This window comes from Balaenoptera borealis (assembly GCF_965194805.1).
Source record: "Balaenoptera borealis genome assembly, chromosome: 13".
Taxonomy (NCBI): domain Eukaryota; kingdom Metazoa; phylum Chordata; class Mammalia; order Artiodactyla; family Balaenopteridae; genus Balaenoptera; species Balaenoptera borealis.
In genome coordinates this window covers 80,061,788-80,080,574 of record NC_138870.1, presented here as the reverse complement: position 1 = coordinate 80,080,574, position 18,787 = coordinate 80,061,788, and the positions used below count along the sequence as shown (strand labels likewise).

Here is an 18,787-nt window from a genome sequence, read left to right as displayed (position 1 = left end):
AGGTTAGTTTTCTTTGATGGATTCATTTTCACTGTACCTGTTGTTGTCTTTGTAACTGAAGTATAACTGACCTATGACACTGTGTTAGCTCCACCTGCATAATACAGTGATTTGATATTTCTATACATTACAAAATAATCACCACGACAAGTCTAGTTACCATCCATTGCCATACAAAGTTATTACCGTATTATTGACTGTATTCTCCATGCTGTACATTTCATTCCCATGACAAATTTTTTTGTACTGGAAGTTTGTACCTCTTAATTTCCCTCACCAATTTCACTCATCCCCCTAACCCCTTCCTCTTGGGCAACCACCTGTTTGTTTCTGTACCCACGACTCTGTTTCTGTTTTGTTATTTTTGTTCATCTGTTTTGTTTTTTAGATTCCACATATAAGTGAAATCATACAATATTTGTCTTTCTCTGACTTATTTCACTTAGCATAATGCCCTCTAGGTCCATGCATGTTGCTGCAAATGGCAAGATTTCATTTTTATAATGGCTGAGTAGTATTCCACTGTGTATATATACACCACATCTTGTTTATCCATTTGTCTATCGATGGACACTTAGGCTGCTTCCGTATCTTGTCTATTGTGAATACCGCTGCAATGAACATAGGGATGAATGTATCTTTTCGAATTAGTGTTTCATTTTCTTCAGAAAAATACCTAGAAGTGGAATTGCTGGATCAGCTTGGTGGTTCTACTTTTAATTTTTTGAGGAACCTCCAAAATGTCCTCCATAGTGGCCACACCAATTTACATTCCCACCAACAGTGCACGAGGGTTCCCTTTTCTCCACACCCTCGCCAACACTTGCTATTTGCTGGTTAGATGTTTGTTTGGTTTTTTTTAATGTGTCCCCATGGAATCCTCCACGTCCTCTGTGCTAACCCTATTATTCTCTATTTACTTATTAGTAGATTGGTAGCTCCTTAACTTATTAGGGTAGACCGGATTATTGTTCCCAGTTCTGCAATCTCTCCTGTACTGGAATAACACACCCACACCCTTTGCCACTAGAGTAGGCAGTGTATGTTTCACTACACCACTGATGCTGGGCTTGGCTATGTGGCTTGCTTGCCAATGGAATATCAGCAAACACGACATGAGCGGAGGCTCTGAATGTGCTGCAGAGTTTAGCTTGGGTTCTTGTGCTTCTGCTACCTGCCTTGAGGAGAGTACGTGCAGGATGAGAGACATATGAAGCAGACCTGAATCAAACTCTCCACCTGCAGCCACTGCTGAAGCTGACCCATGATCAAGAAAAACAAATTTTTGTTCTTGTAAGTCACTAAAAATCCGTTTGTTAACACAGTATTACTGGAGCAGAAATCTGACTACTAACACTGTCTCTATCCCTCACTAGACTGCAAGCTCCATGCGGGCAAGAAAGAACAGTATCCCAAGCACATAGTAGGCGCTCAGTAAATATCTGTTGATGGGATGTATGACTGAATGAATGAACGTTGGCCACTGACATGTCTGTCTCCCTAGCTGGCACGTGAATTCCTTAAGGCCGAGAACGGCATCTGATTTCTCTCAGTATCACCTAGTTATCTCACTTCCCACGTTGGGTTCTTGGTAGAGATTCAATAAATATTTGTTGAAATTAGATAAATTGAATTTTGTGGGCTGACTTGGGAATCAGTCCTTAATTTATGACATTGTTTCTATGGGAAAATGCATTCCGAGTGCCAAACAAACTTGCAAATGAACTTCTGGAACCTCACCCGCTCATTGGTTCCGGATTGCCAGTTCTGTGGAAATCCATAACTAAACACATGTGCTGTGCTTTGCAGTATGGGAGAAACTGAGAAGCTGCTTCCAAACCCAAGATATTCAGCCTGCAAAAATTCATTTTCCACCCACACAGACAAATTCAACATAGGTTGGATTTGAGGTTCCAACAATAAAATACTAGACTTTTTAGAGCTCACTGTTTATCTAATTGCTTTTTGTCTGCTTATACTGGATGCCTATTCTTAACGTCCGATCAAAAGGAAGTGAAGATCATTTCCTTGCACCACCCCACCTCAACAAATCCACTTTCTAGACGTGTATGAAATAAAGCCCAACCTTCTCAATAGAGAAAATAAATTATTTTTCTAAATAAATCTGTGACATTTACAATAAACACAGTGGGATGCTCTACAGTTATAAGAAAACAACCCCCTTTAGAATTCCTAATTTTGAATGGTACTGACAGCTTAACACGAGTCACAGATCTGAGGCTTAGTTTCATTTCATCTCAGGTCAGAACCAAGCCAGTTTGAAACCAAGTGATCTGACGTGACTGGGAAGGGCCATCAGTCCACAAATCCGGAATGTTTTATCATACTTAACGCACACGTCTCAGCCTGCCATTGGTAGTTTCCCAATCACTCAGTGTACTCCATTCATTTAACGTATATTTTTTAAGCACCTACTATGCACCAGGCACCATTCTAGATTCTGGGGATACAGTCATGAACAAGACGAGGTTCCCATGCAACTTACATTTTAATAAAGGAAGAGGCAGAGAAAGAAGATCATTTCAAATAGTGATGGGGCCAGGAAGAATATAAAACAGTGATGTCACAGGTGAGGCTACTTCAGACTGGGTCATTGCAGGGAGACATGTATGCTGGGACCTGATGAGCAAGAAAGAGCCAGCCGTGGAAGGATTTGGGGAAGAATTTTCTAGACTGAGGAAACAGCAGGTGAAAAGTCCCTGAGGCAGGAACAAGCCTGGCATATTCTTAAGTCAGAAAGAAAGCTCGTGTGGCTGGGGTCGAGTGAACCAAGGAGAGAGTGGCATGAGATGTCTGAGAATAACCAAGGACCCGATTCTGGGAAGCCCTGTGTATTCAGGCCCTGGGAGCAGGGGAGTCAAACTGAATTCTGTGACGGAGGCCAGTGGAGGTTTTTAAGCTGGGGAATAAAATGATCTGGTTTAGATTTTTACAAGACCACTCCTCCTGGGGCAGGGGTGAGGGGACAAGAGCAGAAGCAGGGGAAGCCGTGAGCAGGCTTTTCCAGAAGGCTGGATTCCTTTATCATCAATAAAAGTCCTGATGTCTTCAACTTCCTCAATTGTTCCCTTCACCCTCTTGCTGGTCTTGATCACCAGGCTCTCCCCGAGGACACTGCCTCCCTGCAGCCCACCAAGGGCTGGCTGGTTCCTCTCCCTCATCACAGTGGTCCTACTTGTGTCTTCCTGCCTCTTCGGGATGAATCTTCTTCCTTTCTTTCCAAGCCTGGCCCCATCCCCTGCGCTCCCCAGCTCGGAAGCTCACGCCATCGGGCCATCTGCCAGACCCCCCACCCCGACCCCTCCTCGTCAAGACCATCCACAGACCACCCCGCCCATGGGCAATTCCTTTCTTTTCTTGACTATTTGGCTCCTCGGTCTCTCCAACATTGCTCCCATAGTCCTTCTTGGTGACTGGTCCACCGAACACTCTGACCCCTCCCTCAGTTCCCTGACCCTCTCTGCCAATGATCTTGTCCTCCATCCTATTTCAGCTACACAATCACACCCCAGACCTTGTCAGTACCAATAACTCCACCCCCTCCATGACCTTAATTTCAAGTTCCCCATAGGCCGACCACTACCTCTTCTCCAGTTCCCCAGGTCCAACAAGATTTAAACCCCAAAACAACCTCCCTTGCACAGAGCTGGCTACCTTTTCACAACCCTCACTTCCCTCGTGTCCTCACGTCCCTCCCTAGAGCTCACTTCTGGCTTGGAGACCAGGGTCCACTATTGTAAGTACCCACATGCATATCACTGCCCATCCCTTGCAGGCACCCTCAGCTCCTGGGCCCCGCTTTCCCCTCTTGAATGTATTTCCTGGCTAAGCCCCATCTCTGGCTAAATCTAACTCTCCACTACCTTACCACTATGCCCATGGAGCCAAACATGGCTTGTGAAAGCAAACCCATGCTTACTGCTCTCACTTCAAAAGCAAGACCACTGACTTCAAGGGAGCCCTGATGTTGTCTGGCAACTGTTCTCCCTCTCCCGGCTCTGTTCTCTCTTCCACTCTGTCCCATACCTTCTCTCTCTTCTCCCTTCCAACTCCAGGGCTTCCTCCCTCACCTCACCCACCTTACATTACTGAGAATGATGTAAAGCCACATGCAAAGACACTGTGCATGCTTCCATCACCGACCTGCTCCTGAGTCCATATTCTTCACCTTCCCTCCCATGACCAAGGATGAAGGGTCCCATGCTCCTGGCTGAGGCTGGGCCTCCCGCTGGCACACAAGATCATACTTTCTTTCATCTGCTGAAAGACAACACCCCACAGTTCTCCCTTCTCTCTCCTGTATCGTCAGTTTCTCTCTCTCTACTGGAACTTTCCCGACAGCACAAAAACACACTATTTCATGTATCTTAAAAAAACCCCAGGGGCTTCCCTGGTGGCGCAGTGATTGAGAATCTGCCTGCCAACGCAGGGGACATGGGTTCGAGCCCCGGTCTGGGAAGATCCCACATGCCGCGGAGCAACTGGGCCCGTGAGCCACAACTACTGAGCCTGCGCGTCTGGAGCCTGTGCTCCGCAACAAGAGAGGCCGCGACAGTGAGAGGCCTGCGCACTGTGATGAAGAGTGGCCCCTACTCGCCGCAACTAGAGAAAGCCCTCGCACAGAAACGAAGACCCGACGCAGCCAAAAATAAATAAATAAATAAATAAAAATTAAAAAAAAAAAACAAACAAAAAAAACCCCAAAGCTCTCTGGACTCCACTTTTTCCTCCAACGTCTGCTCCATTTTTCTGCTGTCTTTCTCAGCAAAGCTCCTCCAAAGAGTTGTCTCCACCCTGCCCTCTTCTAATTTTCTCTTACAGCTTTAGCACCACTTCCTGCCCTTGTCACCGTAACCAGTCATCGCCTGCTAAGTCCAGTGGCTCAATTCTCTTCCTCTCTTGCCTGACCTCTCTGCACAATCTGGCACAATGGACCACTCCCCTCCTCCTTTTTTCCCTGGGCTTCTAGCCGGCCACCTTCTTTAGTCTTTCCGCTTCCCCTTCTGGTTGTTCTCTCCGCGTCTGTTACTTCTTCATCTTCTTGACCCCTAAACGCTGCACTGCCTCAATGCTCAGTCCTCCAACTAATCCTCCTCTCAATCTACACTCCCTCCCTCATCTGGTCTGAAGACTTCACGACGTACCATCAGAACACTGCTAACCCCCAAAGTCATATCACCAGCTCGGACATCTCCTATGAACGCCAGACCTGTGTTTGCCAATAGAGTAGCCACTAGCTGCTACACATGGCTATTTAATCACCATCACCACTGTGACCATCACCGCCATCTCCACTGCTGTCACTGAATTAACTCCTGCACAGAGCTCTACAAATATAGACAGAGAAGCTACATAAATGGAACAGATCAGAAAGATTATGGCAAACTGCTTAGTGGGTGTGTGGCGATGCAGTGCTGTTCATGATCAGTTAATTTCTTAAACTCTAGTCTTAAGCAAGCGACAAGAAGAAAACGTTCCTACCCAATTACAATTATTCATGAGAATCTTCCTGGCCTTGCCTCTTTTGTCTGCCGATGATTCTGAAGGAAACAGCCCGGTAAGGAAGCTCAGCAAAAGCAAGGGCAATTATGCGTCTTGTTGCATCTCAGCTTCAGACTTCCTCCATGAACTCTTAATTAATTCCATCCCCATATTTTTAGTTTGTTTCCTGAACCTCTTGCTTATATTGTATTTTTCCCCTCTCCCTTCATTGCTCTTGCCTTCCTCCCCCAAAGGCTCCCAAATTCTACTCCCAGTCTTCTTTTCTTTCCCTAAATTGCCCCTTGTTTAGCCTTCAGCTTCTCTGCACCTGTTCTACTCTTTCTTATCCTTTTTCACCTTTAAAAACTGAAAGCACCAAACTGACAGACACTGTTATGGTTTTTTTTTCCCCCTGCCTGAGCTGCAGCTCAGGCTCTCTCTTCCTTGCTTCTATAGCAAAAGCCCGAGTACTGGGTTGCCATGGCAACAGCGAATCCAACCAGGCCGGTCCCAGCGACGCTGGGAGCTGCCATGGCGAGGAAGCTGCTACAAGTCGCCCTGGGCCTAGATGGGTCGTGAACATCGTAATTCAAGACCAGGCTGGGCAGATTCTGCCCGGAGACGGAGACTGCACATCAGGCCTGTGCACAGCTGTACAGCGCATCCAGAGACAACATCATCAATAATCAGGCCTCCACGGAGCCAACCAAACACGTGACATCATGAGGGTTCATCTGAAAATTTTCAAACACGCCTATTCTTTTATCTCCTCTGACAGAGAACATTTTGCATCTCTCTCCAGTCTTGGAGAACTCTGTAGAAAGTAAAAGCTAAAGTGACAGCGCCGACTTACGCCAGTATCCTTCCCCCCAACCCCTCTCAACCCCTGCCCTCCACGTTGGGGACCCTCTCAGTGGTTCAGGTCAAATGATTCAGTAGCACCGACACAACTGGGAACATCCCTGAGAATTAATTCAGATTACACGATGGTATTTTAGTTGGCGCAGAGATCAGTTTCCCCCAGGTCACTGGAACGGATCCTTAAAGTAGGGCAACAAGTGTGCAGCCGCATGACACTGTTTCGAAATTGTGAGTTGGTGAGAAAGAACTCAGGAAATACCTCTGTAGTGAATGGCACCAACCGCAGTGAGGGTCTGTCGCTGCTAAACACTCCGAACAGGATTCATGTTGACTGCAGTTCGCAACACGAATTCTCCTCACCTAAAAATAAAGATGACGGCAGTTCAGAGGGAATTACGAGCAACACCAGAAAAGCTACAACACCTTATCTGATGAAGGGCCACAAAGAGACATTTATCCACTCAGACGCCGAATGTCTGTGTAATGACATCGGGCGGTGGTTCTCAAGTTCTAGGGTATGAAGCAGTTTATCAGCATCTCCTGGGGAGCTTTTGAAAGGGCAGATTCCCAGACCCCCTGCTGCTGAGACTCTAGTTGAGTAGGTCTGGGGTGGGGCCTAGGAATCTGCCTTTTTAAGAGTTCTCACAGGTGAGCCTGATCCACAGTCAGGTTTCTGACCTGCCAATAGTGATTTTCAAGGATCGTGGAATCAGGTCACCTGGTTTTCAGTGACAGTCAATGGCACCTTGGAGATGAGCGTCTGGGGAAAGCAACAGGCTCTGACCTGGAGTGTCAGCACGAGGTTGGCACTTGACACGGAAATGAGGACCACCCTCCCGCACCCCTCTTAGGGGTAACCCATCACCTCCTCTCCTGGCTCACTGTTCACACTCCCTCCACTGGAGGTGAAAATAAAAGAAACAGGGGGAGTTTTCCAATCATTCCTGGCCCCTAGAGCTGCCTCTTCCGGTTGTCAGAAAACAGCAGCCCCTGAGGTGGGCGTTGGTGCTGGGCACACCCATGCCCTGGAGGCCGGCAGAGCCTCCAAGCGGGGTTGGTTGGGGGGAGGCAGGGAGGACCTGAGCCTCACACGGTGCACTTTCTGCAGGCAAAATCCCACAGCGTAGTCAGGAAACCTGTGGAATTCATTAAGCCAGGAAGTTGTACCTGCTGGAAAGTATAAGTAACTTCTTAACACATATAGAGAAATAGAGAGTTCTAGAAGGGGTTTGTGAGAAAAGCAGGGGCTATCCCGAGGAATACCCTTCCATTCCAAGCTGGCTTCATGGAGGATTACCACGCCCATCATCTCACAGTCCCCAGTGCTGCTGACAGACGTGGTGGGCAGACCACCAGCCTGAGCCAGAATTAACCAGAATGCGGACATTTCCTTGTAGCTCACAGCACATCTTTGTAATTCTGGGGGATTTTCACAAATGTCACGAATCTCTCCAACCTTGTTTCCTCACCTGTGAAACGGTGATAGTGCTGCTGACTTCACGGGGTTATTACCAACATTGCCCGGCACATAATAAACGCTCAATAAATGTTGGCTATTGCTACTACATGAGAAAAAGTTTCCACGGTCCAACAAACATGTGAAACCTCACAGGGAAAAAGCAAATGTTTCCTTAGCACAAGGCTTCTGAGAGCCTTTGAATGCTCTATTATGATACTCTAGGAGCGGTACAGTAAGTAACATCTGCTCCTGGGACCACTTTTGCTCAGAACATTTAGTGGAAAATGAGTCTCTAGAACATTCTATGAGAATGACTCTACATGTACTTAAACACACAAACATATAACTATGTGAAAGAAAGGCCACCATAAATACTATATTGGACCTGCTTCTCTAACTTAACACATTTATAGGGACTATTCCACAGCAATGCATCTATTTCCATATGGTTGTTTTAATGACCGGGTATTCTATGGATGTAGCAGGGCATTTTAGTTTGGCTGTTACTATCTCCCCAAGAGTCTAGGAAAGGACCTTCCTTAGGTTTTGTCTCTCTAGGGCTTATACTGGCTCAACCAGAGAACCAAAGTCTTACTAATAGGATCTCTAGCAGTGAATCTAAGTGAAGAAGGTAAGAATAACCAGCTTTGATGCCCAGCGGAAAACTCTTCCCGGGACTTCAGGCTTTGAATGGCCAGACTAGAACTCTTCACCTTCAGAAAGTGAGGACCTATCAACTACTGGTAGTTCTCACTGTGGTTCTCAGCCTACAGTCTTGGGGTCTGGGAAAGGATTTATGAGCTATTTGCAATGTTTCAAAAAGCTGATTGGAAAAACATGCACAGACTAAGCAAGGCTGCAAGTGTCTTTGCTTTGAGCTGGAATTTTATCAGCTCCGTGTGGTAGCAGAGTCAGCGCTCTGAGTGGCCGTTTTGAGATGCCCTTGATAAATAACGCCTGAGAATGGGAATTGTTACTTAATAAGTGCAGTTTGTTGAGTAGACAAAAATCTTTCAAATACGAGAACCCTGGGGAAGAAATATAATAGTGTTTAAATGTTGAAGCAAGCTGGTCAAAAAGGTTCTATATGGTGAAGAACAAAGGTATATGAGATCCACTGGCCATCTCAATGCAGTCATTTTGAATAACTGGCATTTCAACATGCAAAAGGCAATATAGCCTTTTTAGGAATGTCAGAAGCGAAAAAGTGCTGCACATCTTCTCTGCGACCTGGCCAGCACATGGAGATTGATGTCATTGCTCTTCTCCATAGAATGACTGAGAGGAAAAGAATGGAAAATGAGGGTGGGCTGAGGGCATCTGTTATATCCATTATGTAATTATGTAAGTCTCACTTATCTTCTTTGCACTTTGTATGTTCAAATGGTCATGGGTCAAAACAACCATGCCAGAATGGCCTGTTTGGTTTTCACAAATTTGGGGTTTGATACCATTTATCACGGGCTTTAACATCAGGGTAGAATTTAAGTCCTAGCCCTGACAAGGCTCTATATATATCCTTGAGAAGATATTTAACCTCTCTTAGTCCTAGTTCTTCATATATAAAACAAGGGTAATTTTTATCTCACTAGATTATTGACAGATTTCATTAACATTGTTTATTATACTTTGTGGTTTGTGTGTGTGTGTGTGTGTGTGTGTGTGTACAACTCTATGCATCTAGAGAGACCCTCTTTGGAATAGTAACTAGCACAGCGTCAGTAGGGACTCAGTAACAATTAGTTCCCCTCCTCCTTCCCTTGGTGAAAGCACTTTGTAAAAATGAAGAAAATGTACAAAGGTATCCTTTTTATTTCAGTAAGCTGAAGCAAGAAGAAAAACTAAAACAGCCAGATAAATTAAGAGAGGGAGGGTGAGTGCCATATATTTCCCGGTTCATGAATGTGTATGAGACTATGGCCTGATATTAACCCCAAATTCCAAAGCCAATCCCATCGGGTATATTCATAAATGCATCTAACCATTCAATGCCCACACGATCAATGTGTAAATTCAGTTACCTCGCTGATTATGCTCCCATTTGCAAGCATACCTTTCTCTGAAAAACTTGGCACTGGAAATATAGCCAATAATAAAATTGTCTAAAGAGGTAATATTTCTTGCTTACTTACTGACAGTAAGGTTTTTAATTCCATGCCTGTGAACCACTGCGTGTCTTCTTGAAGCCTGCAGCAGTGTTTAAACTCAGTAGTTCAAAGTAAAAGCTTCACCACTCGATAATGACATCAATTAAACAATTTGTATTCATAAGACAGAAACAGTAACTAGTATTTTTCTGCCTACCTCTTTTCCAGCTGTTAGATAGATGTAGATATTCTTCTTAGGATGAGGAATGAGTTTGTAGAAAACAGGTGTTTCTTCTTTAATTTCATAGATAACCTCCGGACAATTAGAAGTCAAATTCTCACCAAGAATGACCTATTTTTTAAAAAAGAGAAATATGACTTCTATTAAATAATTTGAATTTCAGGGTGGCAAAACTTATGGCTTAGTCCTAAGATTACATCCTTTCTTCCTCACTACCTACACTGGCTAAGGTATCACGTTCCTTAATCATCGGTTCATATCTCAGCCTTCAACAAGGCTGGTGATAACAACCTTGGTATTTCTGCTTTCGTAGGGGACAAAGTCGTGGTGCACGCACACACACACAAAGCCACTCCTCAGTGCTGGGGCAGTATCCTCATATGTGGAAGCTCATTATCCACAACTGGCCTTATGAGAAGCCGCAAGTGACAGCTTCATTAGTGCTATGCCAAGTGATCTTAAAACTAAAGGCAGGCAGCCTGACAGGTACCTGCATGGGTTACTCTGATTCTCCTCTACGGGTCTACACAGTTCCGCGTTTTAAAGTAACCAGGACAACTTAACAGGCCTAAACGAGTAGGTACATATTTATATATAAAATATAAGTAAGTGTGGCTTTGAAGTTGGACATACCTGAGTTTCACTCATCTTTAGTCAACAAACATCTACTGAACATCCACTATATCTATCTGCCACATTCTAGGTGTTTGCAAAAATGCAGTGAACAAATGGTGGGAAAATCCTGCTCTTACAGAACTTACATTCACGTGCATGCTGGGGTGGGGGGAGCATAATGATAGACAATTAACAATAAATAAGTAAATTATAAAATATGTCAGCAGGCACCGCAATGCAATGAGAAGCCTGCGCACCACAACGAAGAGTAGCCCCCGCTCGCCACAACTACAGAAAGCCTGCGCGCAGCAACAAAGACCCAACGCAGCCAAAAAAAAAAGTTAGCAGGACCGACAGTATAGCACAGGGAACTATATTCAATATCCTGTAATAACCTATAATGGAAAAGAATCTGAAAAAGAATAGATTACATACATGTACAACTGAATCACTTTGCTGTATACCAGAAACTAACACAACACTGTAAATCAACTATACTCCAATATAAAAAAAATACGTTAGCAGGTGATATAGGTCAAAATTAAGAGGGGTAAAAAGATGGAGAATGTGTGTTCAGCATTAGGTTTCATTAGAAGGTGACGTTTATTTAGAGACTAGCAGGAGATGCTGCAGCGAGTCATTTAGATACGCGGATGAAGCGTGCTCTTAGAAGAGTGACCCACTGGTGCAAAAGCCCTAAAATGAGAGCAGACCAGTATGGCCTGAGCAGAACAAGTGAGGTAGAGAGGAGTGGACAGCGAGGTAACAGGGTGGATCATATAGGTTCTTGTTGGCCTGTGTAAAGACTTTGCCTCTTACTCTAGGTGAGAGATGCAGAGCCACTGTAGGGCTTTGAGCAGAGGAAACACATGGTGAGAAGGTGCGGTCTGAAGCATGGATATGAAGACTCCTCGGAAGACGATTACCCTAATCCTGGAGAAATATAATGGTAGCTTGGTCTCAGATTTGCATCCTGGCTCTACCCTTCAAGTAGATGTGCTACTCTGAGCTAGTAACTTACTTAACCTCCCCGGGCCTCAATTTCCTCACCTCTAAAATGGAACTAACAATGCCTTCCTTATACACAGTGTTGTAGGATCAAATGAGAATTACGAATAATGCTTAGCACATGAACAATACTCAATGGATAATAACCTATTACTAGATTACAAGCACCTCTTGGGTAGGGACCATGTCTTAATCATCTTGGTACCTACCCCTTTGCCCCAAACAATACAATGCTTTTGAAAGTGAAGATGTTCAACATTTTGTCAGTTTGAAAACATCCAGATATGATATCTATATTCATATCTCTACCACTGTGGACATCAGTAACATTGGGCATATGATTTGAAAAGAAAAAACTGGCACCTGGGATTCTTTTCAAAGTCTACATTCACACATCTACTGAGCAATAACATGCCTGTACCACACATCCTGATGGCAAGCACATTTTTGCTATTTAATCAAAAATTAAGAATCAAACCCAGGTGGATTTGGTGCAACTAGTAGCTCACTAGGAGCCCATGAACTGCTCACTAAGTTCAGTGGCAGCTCTGTAAAGTCAATGTAACTAAATAGATTAAATATGACTTTTTCAAAAGGAAAAGCAGCATTTAGGTCCCAACGGAGGTGGGAAAGGTCTGTGCCGCAAGTCATTTATAAATGACTCTACAGCTGCACCATCCAATATGGTAGCCGTTAGCCACACATGGCTATTTAAATTTAAATTAAATTAAAAATTCACTTCCTTGGTCACACTAGTCACATTTCAAGTAATCACTAGCCACATATGGCTAGTGGCTATCATATTGTATGTGCAGATATGGAACATTTCCATCATCATGGAAAGTTCTATTAGAGACCCTGGCCTACAGAAAACTATGAGCCAAGGGAGATATCAGGCAGGCACTGACCAAGTGTGGACTTGCCAGGCTCCTGTCTTCCCATCTCTAATTCACATTCTTTATTAATCAGCTCAGATTCAAACAGCTGATCTGGTTCTTGGAAAGTGCCTGTATAGAGGGGAGAGATAGGAAGCCAGATTAAAATAAAGACTGATAGAAACATTCTCAAGTGAGGTTCAGGAGAGGGCTGCTGCCCAGATCTCTCTTGATGAATTCATCACGTTAAAACCATCATTTGGCAGAAACACCTATGAAGCGTTCTTGCCAATAAAGCTGAAGCCCAATCTGATCAAGCCTTAGTGCTAACTTCCATTTAGCATTAGGAAACAGAAGGGGGAGAGGAACAAGCTAAATGGCGCCACGAGAAAGTGAACAGCCAAATCCACGGTGTGAGACATTCCACAGGACAACAGACTTTCTTTCCTCAAAAAGTCAACAGAGGTGAATCATAGGATAGGAGGAGGTCACTCAGATTAAGAGAAACAGAACAACCTCAATGTCATTTGAGGACCTTGTTCAGATACCAATTTGGACAAAACAATTTTAAAAAGACATTCTTGAGTTAATCAGGAAAATTTAGTTATATGGACTTGATATTAGATAATTCTAAAGAATTACTGATGATTTTGTTATTTGCAATCACAGCTTTGTGGTGATTTAAAGAAATGATCATAGTTTTTTAGAGATGCATAATGAAATATGTAGGGGGTGAAATGACATAGTGTCTGGGATTTGCTTTAAAATTTAGAAGTAAATAAAAACAATTTACAAAGCACCACCACTCATCCATTTCAAGTGAGTTAGGAGCTGCACTGCAGTTGTTATTAGAGCTTATTTTATTTTATTTATTTTTGGAGCATGGTGGATACAGATGGGTAAGGAGCTAGAAAGATCTTATTTGGGTCAATACAGATTTATTTACTTGATACCTTAGAGATGAAGCATCAGTATTCTCTCTAGAACTTGGACTTATGGCAGGGAAGCCTTTCTTGCTTGCTTTTTTTTCTCTTTAAATTACCAAAGTGTACATGTGTCAGGATTTGCCAACCAGTTTCCTGAACAAGCTACCTTGAGAGGCCTACAGTGAAGCTTGTCCTGATAACTGCAGGTGCTGGGTTTAAAGGGGTATGCTTCATTGTTGGTGGGAGGGAGACTTCTCTGGAAGGTAATTTGGCGTTATCTCTCAACATTATAAAGCACATACCCTTAGATCCCACACTCCCTCATATATACATATATAATGATATATGTAATGGGCATTTATTGCAGCATCGTGTGTTCTAACAAAAGACTAAAACAACCGAAACGTCCAACAATAGGGACCTGGTTAACTAAACTATGGTGCAAGCAATGGAATACTATTTAGCAATGAAAAGAATCAGAAAGCTCTTTATGTATTATATGTTATGTTCACCATGCTATATTAAATATGTATATGTACATGTATATACACATATATAACATATATGTTTAATAAAAGGGGAGAAAGGCTATCTTCCCCCTTTTGCTCGCAGACATATATAAAATATCTCTAAACCGTTATCACTGGTTGCCCCAGAAGTCAAGAATGGGTGGCCTTCTTGGTTCTTTTGAGTTTTGAACACTGTTAATGTATTGTCTTTAAAAATAAATACATGCAATTTAAATTTTAAAAGTGTTTGAGGATGAGTGGGTCCAATGGTTTTCCTTTTTGCTAGATTATGCAGAGAAGAATCTCCGTAGCCCCAAGGAAGTTTCCATTTTCATCACATCTTTAATTTTACTAAAGCAACGTGCTGCACAGAGGGACTGGGGTCTCTGCTTCAGCATGGTCCTCGTCTCTCTCAGATGTCTACAGGAAGGATCTCCTCCTTCTCTGGATTTCTGTTAATATCACCTCCGACCTCACCCATCCCCACCTCCACTCACAGAGCCCAGCCCAGCACAGGGGCATCAGTGGAACACTTAGATCTTCTAACTGCAAAAGTCACATCAACGTCAACACAGAAAAGAAAGCCAGCAAGACCGGAGCTGGGCCGCCTCGGAAAAGAATACGATCAGTGAAGTGATTCAGGAAGTAACAGTGAGTCACAGAAACCCAAAATGGGTTGAATTTTGCATAAGAGAAAATGCATCCAATGCACACACACTCCTCGGGCATGATGTGGATTTTCATCTATTGCTTCCAGCATACGATCTTAATATAGATCTAACCTGAAGTCAACCTGAGCCTCTGCCATGTATATTCTTACATAGCCTTTCATCCTTCGCAAATGTCACCTCCTCTGAGAAGCCTTCCCTGGTCACCTTTCTACCATACCCCACTGTCCCTCTCTACACATCACTCTGTTTTCTCCATGGCACTTATCACCATGTGAAATGACTTCATTACTGGTTAATCCATTTAGTTGTTTTCTGTCTTTTTCTTCCCACCATGAGAGCAAGGGCACTGTCGGTTTTGTTCACTTTTGTATCCTTGGCACCCAGAACAGTGCCTGGAACATAAAAGGTGCCCAATAAATATTTATTAAATGAAAAAACATACTCTATTAGCGTTCAAGATTTTATAGGGCTCTTCAGATTTTTCCAGCTGCAGCCCGTGTGGAAAACAAATTTTCCCTGATGGAGAATTTCAGTGAGTGTCAACATATTGTTTCTGTTGACATCTTCCTGAAACTTCATGGCAGGCTATTAACTAGCCTTGGGATTTTCACTGCATACAAAAAAACCAACAAACAAACAAAACAAAAAAAACCAACAACAACCCTCCCAGCTACAGTCCTGAAATGTATGGTGTGTGAGACTTCCACACCATACCGTTAGCTGCATTACAACACCATCCACGGAAAAGACAGCCTGGTGAGGAAAATGAGGGGGAGAAAAATTAAACAAAAGACTATTTCTTTTTTTCTTTACTATTACCATGACATGGGAAAGCCATGGGTGTTCAAAGCGCTAAAATATTTTACACCAAGTTTCTTTTCTTATACCTCACTCTGTGAGGCTAACCAGTTAAAGGGTAAACCAATCATTCTTCTCACTTATTTTTTTTTTTTCCATTAACAGTTTCTAAGAAATGCTGCAAAGGAGACTTAAACCACACATACACACACACACACACACACGAGGAAAGCAAGGTAATTATCTGATAGCATTTACTGTGCTTCAGTAAGTAGGAGTAATAATAAAAATGAAATATAAAGATTAAAGCAAATTACTCTCTGGTTTCCAATCTACTGATTTTGATGTAAGTAGTAAGAGAAGCGTACAGCCTGAACCATGAGTTCTAGATTTGTGGATTACACGGGCGAATTTGTTCTGAATCGGGGAGTCCCTGCACACTCACACACTGGAAGGAGTGAGATGGGGGTAAACTTGAACCTGACTTTCTCAACAGCCAACCACAGAGCCCACTTCCAGGTTTTGACAGTTCCCACTGCCTTTACTTTTTGGTCTGTTCCCTCAGCTCAGCGTCCGTGCCCCCCCCCCCCCGCCACTTCCGGCCCCAGGTCCTGTCCTGGGCTCCTCATGGCCTCCTTTTCCTTATTTGAACATTCTGTGGGAGTATAAATAGAGCTCGGTTTTATAAAAGACCTGTTTTTGTTTTCTCTTATTTTTCACTCGAAAACTTTAAAAACCAGCGTCAAGGCAGACTCTTCAAAGGTTACACAGTTTGGAGGCAGGAAGAACTTTCTGGAAATGGGTTGAATCTCACTCCATGGTTTGGATAAATGAAATCTACTAGTAGGAGCAGAGTTTGGAGAGCTACATAGGTAGCCAGCCCTGACTCAGCGTGGGCGTGGTGCTTCTCTGCTGGATATGGGGAAAGGGCATGATAGGGCTTCCTGAATCCTGAACCCTGCTTTAGGCCTAAGGATGTTGGAGAAACCCAACCCTAGCCTCCTGTTGCTGGAGCCATTCTAAAAATCAACTTGAACACAGATTTCCTACCTTTGCTCTAAAGGAGTTCACTGGGGAAAAGCAGGGGTTCCTAAGGGGGTTCAGAGGCTCCCAGGAGCTACTTGTAGCCCCGAGAGGAGAGGGCTCTGCCTTCCTCTAACACAGAAGTCTGCACTCAGCTGGGCTGTCAGCAAGCTGTCCCTAAACAGGAATAAACTAAAACCACAGAAGCCATAGGACCTTCTCATGAAACCTCAAATACTTGCATCTTGATGTTAACCCAGATACTCCAATATTAGAATATAAAAAATAAAAACCAGTTCCACAAACTCTCCCAAGCTCTACAGAACACATCTGAATTATCAGTGCAGTTTGTTTGGGAGACTGGTTGCTTCCATTCAAACCACCTTGAGCAAGTTACCTAACCTCTCAGAGCCTCAGGTTTTTTCATTTATAAAGTGGGAATACTAATAGTATTGAACTAGTAAACCCATGCAGACACTGGTTCTAATGCCCGGCACATAGTAAGAGCTCAGAAGTGTTAGCTGTTATTATTCCTCGCCTACTGCCGTCTTTTCTTCTTTGCTTACAAGAAAGGTTAATGGGCATGGGTGAAGTTACAAATTTCGAATTTCATGCATATTTCTTTATTACTTATTTTACCACCTGGAAAAGTTCAAAATATTCGATTCTGCCCTTGAAATAAGGACAATTTTCTACATGCAACAGAGTCAGCTCAAAGGAATCCAAACTACACCATAGTCTGTACCACAATCTGGAGAAAGAGCACGTGTTTATAAGAATGAGTACACATTGCAGCATCCTGGCCACGCAACACGTGGGATATGAATTCCCAAAAACTGAGTGCAATGTGGCCCTACTTTTTCAGCTGATCTCAGTGAAGATGCTGACAAGTGAAAAATTACAGCATGCAATCACGCTCAGAAAGGAAGTAAAATGAGGAAATATCCAGAGGAAAAAGTGACTGGACATAATCTGTCTCACACAACCACTAGGATGGCAAGTCGATAATAAGGGGGCAGATCAGATATTCGCAAAGGACGCTTTCAGTTCCAAATTCCTTCAGTTTTTCTAAAACCTTACAAAGGGATTTAGAAATAAAGGTAGGAGAAAGAGGGCAGTAAAGGTATTAGTATATTATGAAATCTTTAATTTTTCCGCTTATCATCAATAAAATCTTACCTTCAGAGGTAGTGCCAGATGACTCGGAAGAGTGCATGTCTTTAAAGACACTTTAAAAATGATTCAATATCTCGGCTTAAGCTCAAAATAATGTTTCCATATAATAGAATATGATACAGCTATTTAAAAAGACTGCTTACAGTTTGCCGTAACATTGTAATATAAGCATTTTCCCTCATTAACTGAAGAAAAAAGGATGCAAAACTGAATAGAGTCTGACCTCAACTATGTAAAAAAAAGAATCTAAAATGCTGACAGCAGCTGCCTCTACATAAGAAAACGAGGGGTATTTTTTCTTTGCTTTCCCCTCATACCCCGCTACTTTGCAACTTTTTCCAAGAGCATGTATTACTTTTACAATAAGAAAAAATCATTTAAGTAATATGATATTTAAAATTGCACCAAACTCTACGAAAACTCTGTGAGGTTTTCAGAGATTTAGGAAATCAGAGGGTCTGTGTGTGTGTTGGTCAAAAAGAGCAGTTGGCCCCCAAATGCTATTTCCTGCCTCTCCTCCAACCAGGCATATAGTACAGTGCCTGGCGTCTGTCAAAAGGCAGTCAACTCTTGATCACCAGGGAAACTGAAGAGTCAGGCTGAGTGATCCAAGCCCCTTCTCCTCCTCCTGCAGGCTGCCTTGGGTTGGGTTTTGTTTTTCTCTGCTCATTAGTACCTCCACTCTGTGGCTGAAGAAGCCAAGCTTGTGTCTATCAATGTTTGTCTTTTCTAACAGTTCTGGTGACAAGTCTGGCAAGGGACAAGCTTGAAGTTTTTGAATAAACAGATCTGGAGATTCTCTGTGCCTTCCAAATCATCTACACAATCCCGGGGCTTCAGGACCCTGGGTGATTTCAGGGGCTGCATCCCAGCATCTGTAGGCAGGATACATAGGGGAGTCTTGGGAATGAGTGGGCTGTCCTAGGGAGGCTGGCGGGGCCCCGTCAGCTCACGCTCTCCCCTCCCAACCTCCTCCTGAGGGGGGAACCTTCTTGAGGGAAGCTGGGGGTGGGGGGGTTTGACTCCCAAGAAGTGA

General features: G+C 43.5%; 1 protein-coding gene across 2 annotated transcripts in view; it reads right to left on the bottom strand.

The window, feature by feature from the left end:
* Positions 1-18,787, bottom strand: part of PLXNC1 (plexin C1) — a 145,634-nt gene that overhangs the window by 105,037 nt on the left and 21,810 nt on the right. For both annotated transcript variants that reach the window (XM_082350412.1, XM_082350413.1), the window contains exons 3-4: positions 10,127-10,261; positions 6,623-6,723 (exon numbers count right to left, since the gene is read on the bottom strand). In XM_082350412.1, the coding sequence (XP_082206538.1) occupies positions 6,623-6,723; positions 10,127-10,261 (236 nt within the window). The remainder of the gene's footprint in view (positions 1-6,622; positions 6,724-10,126; positions 10,262-18,787) is intronic.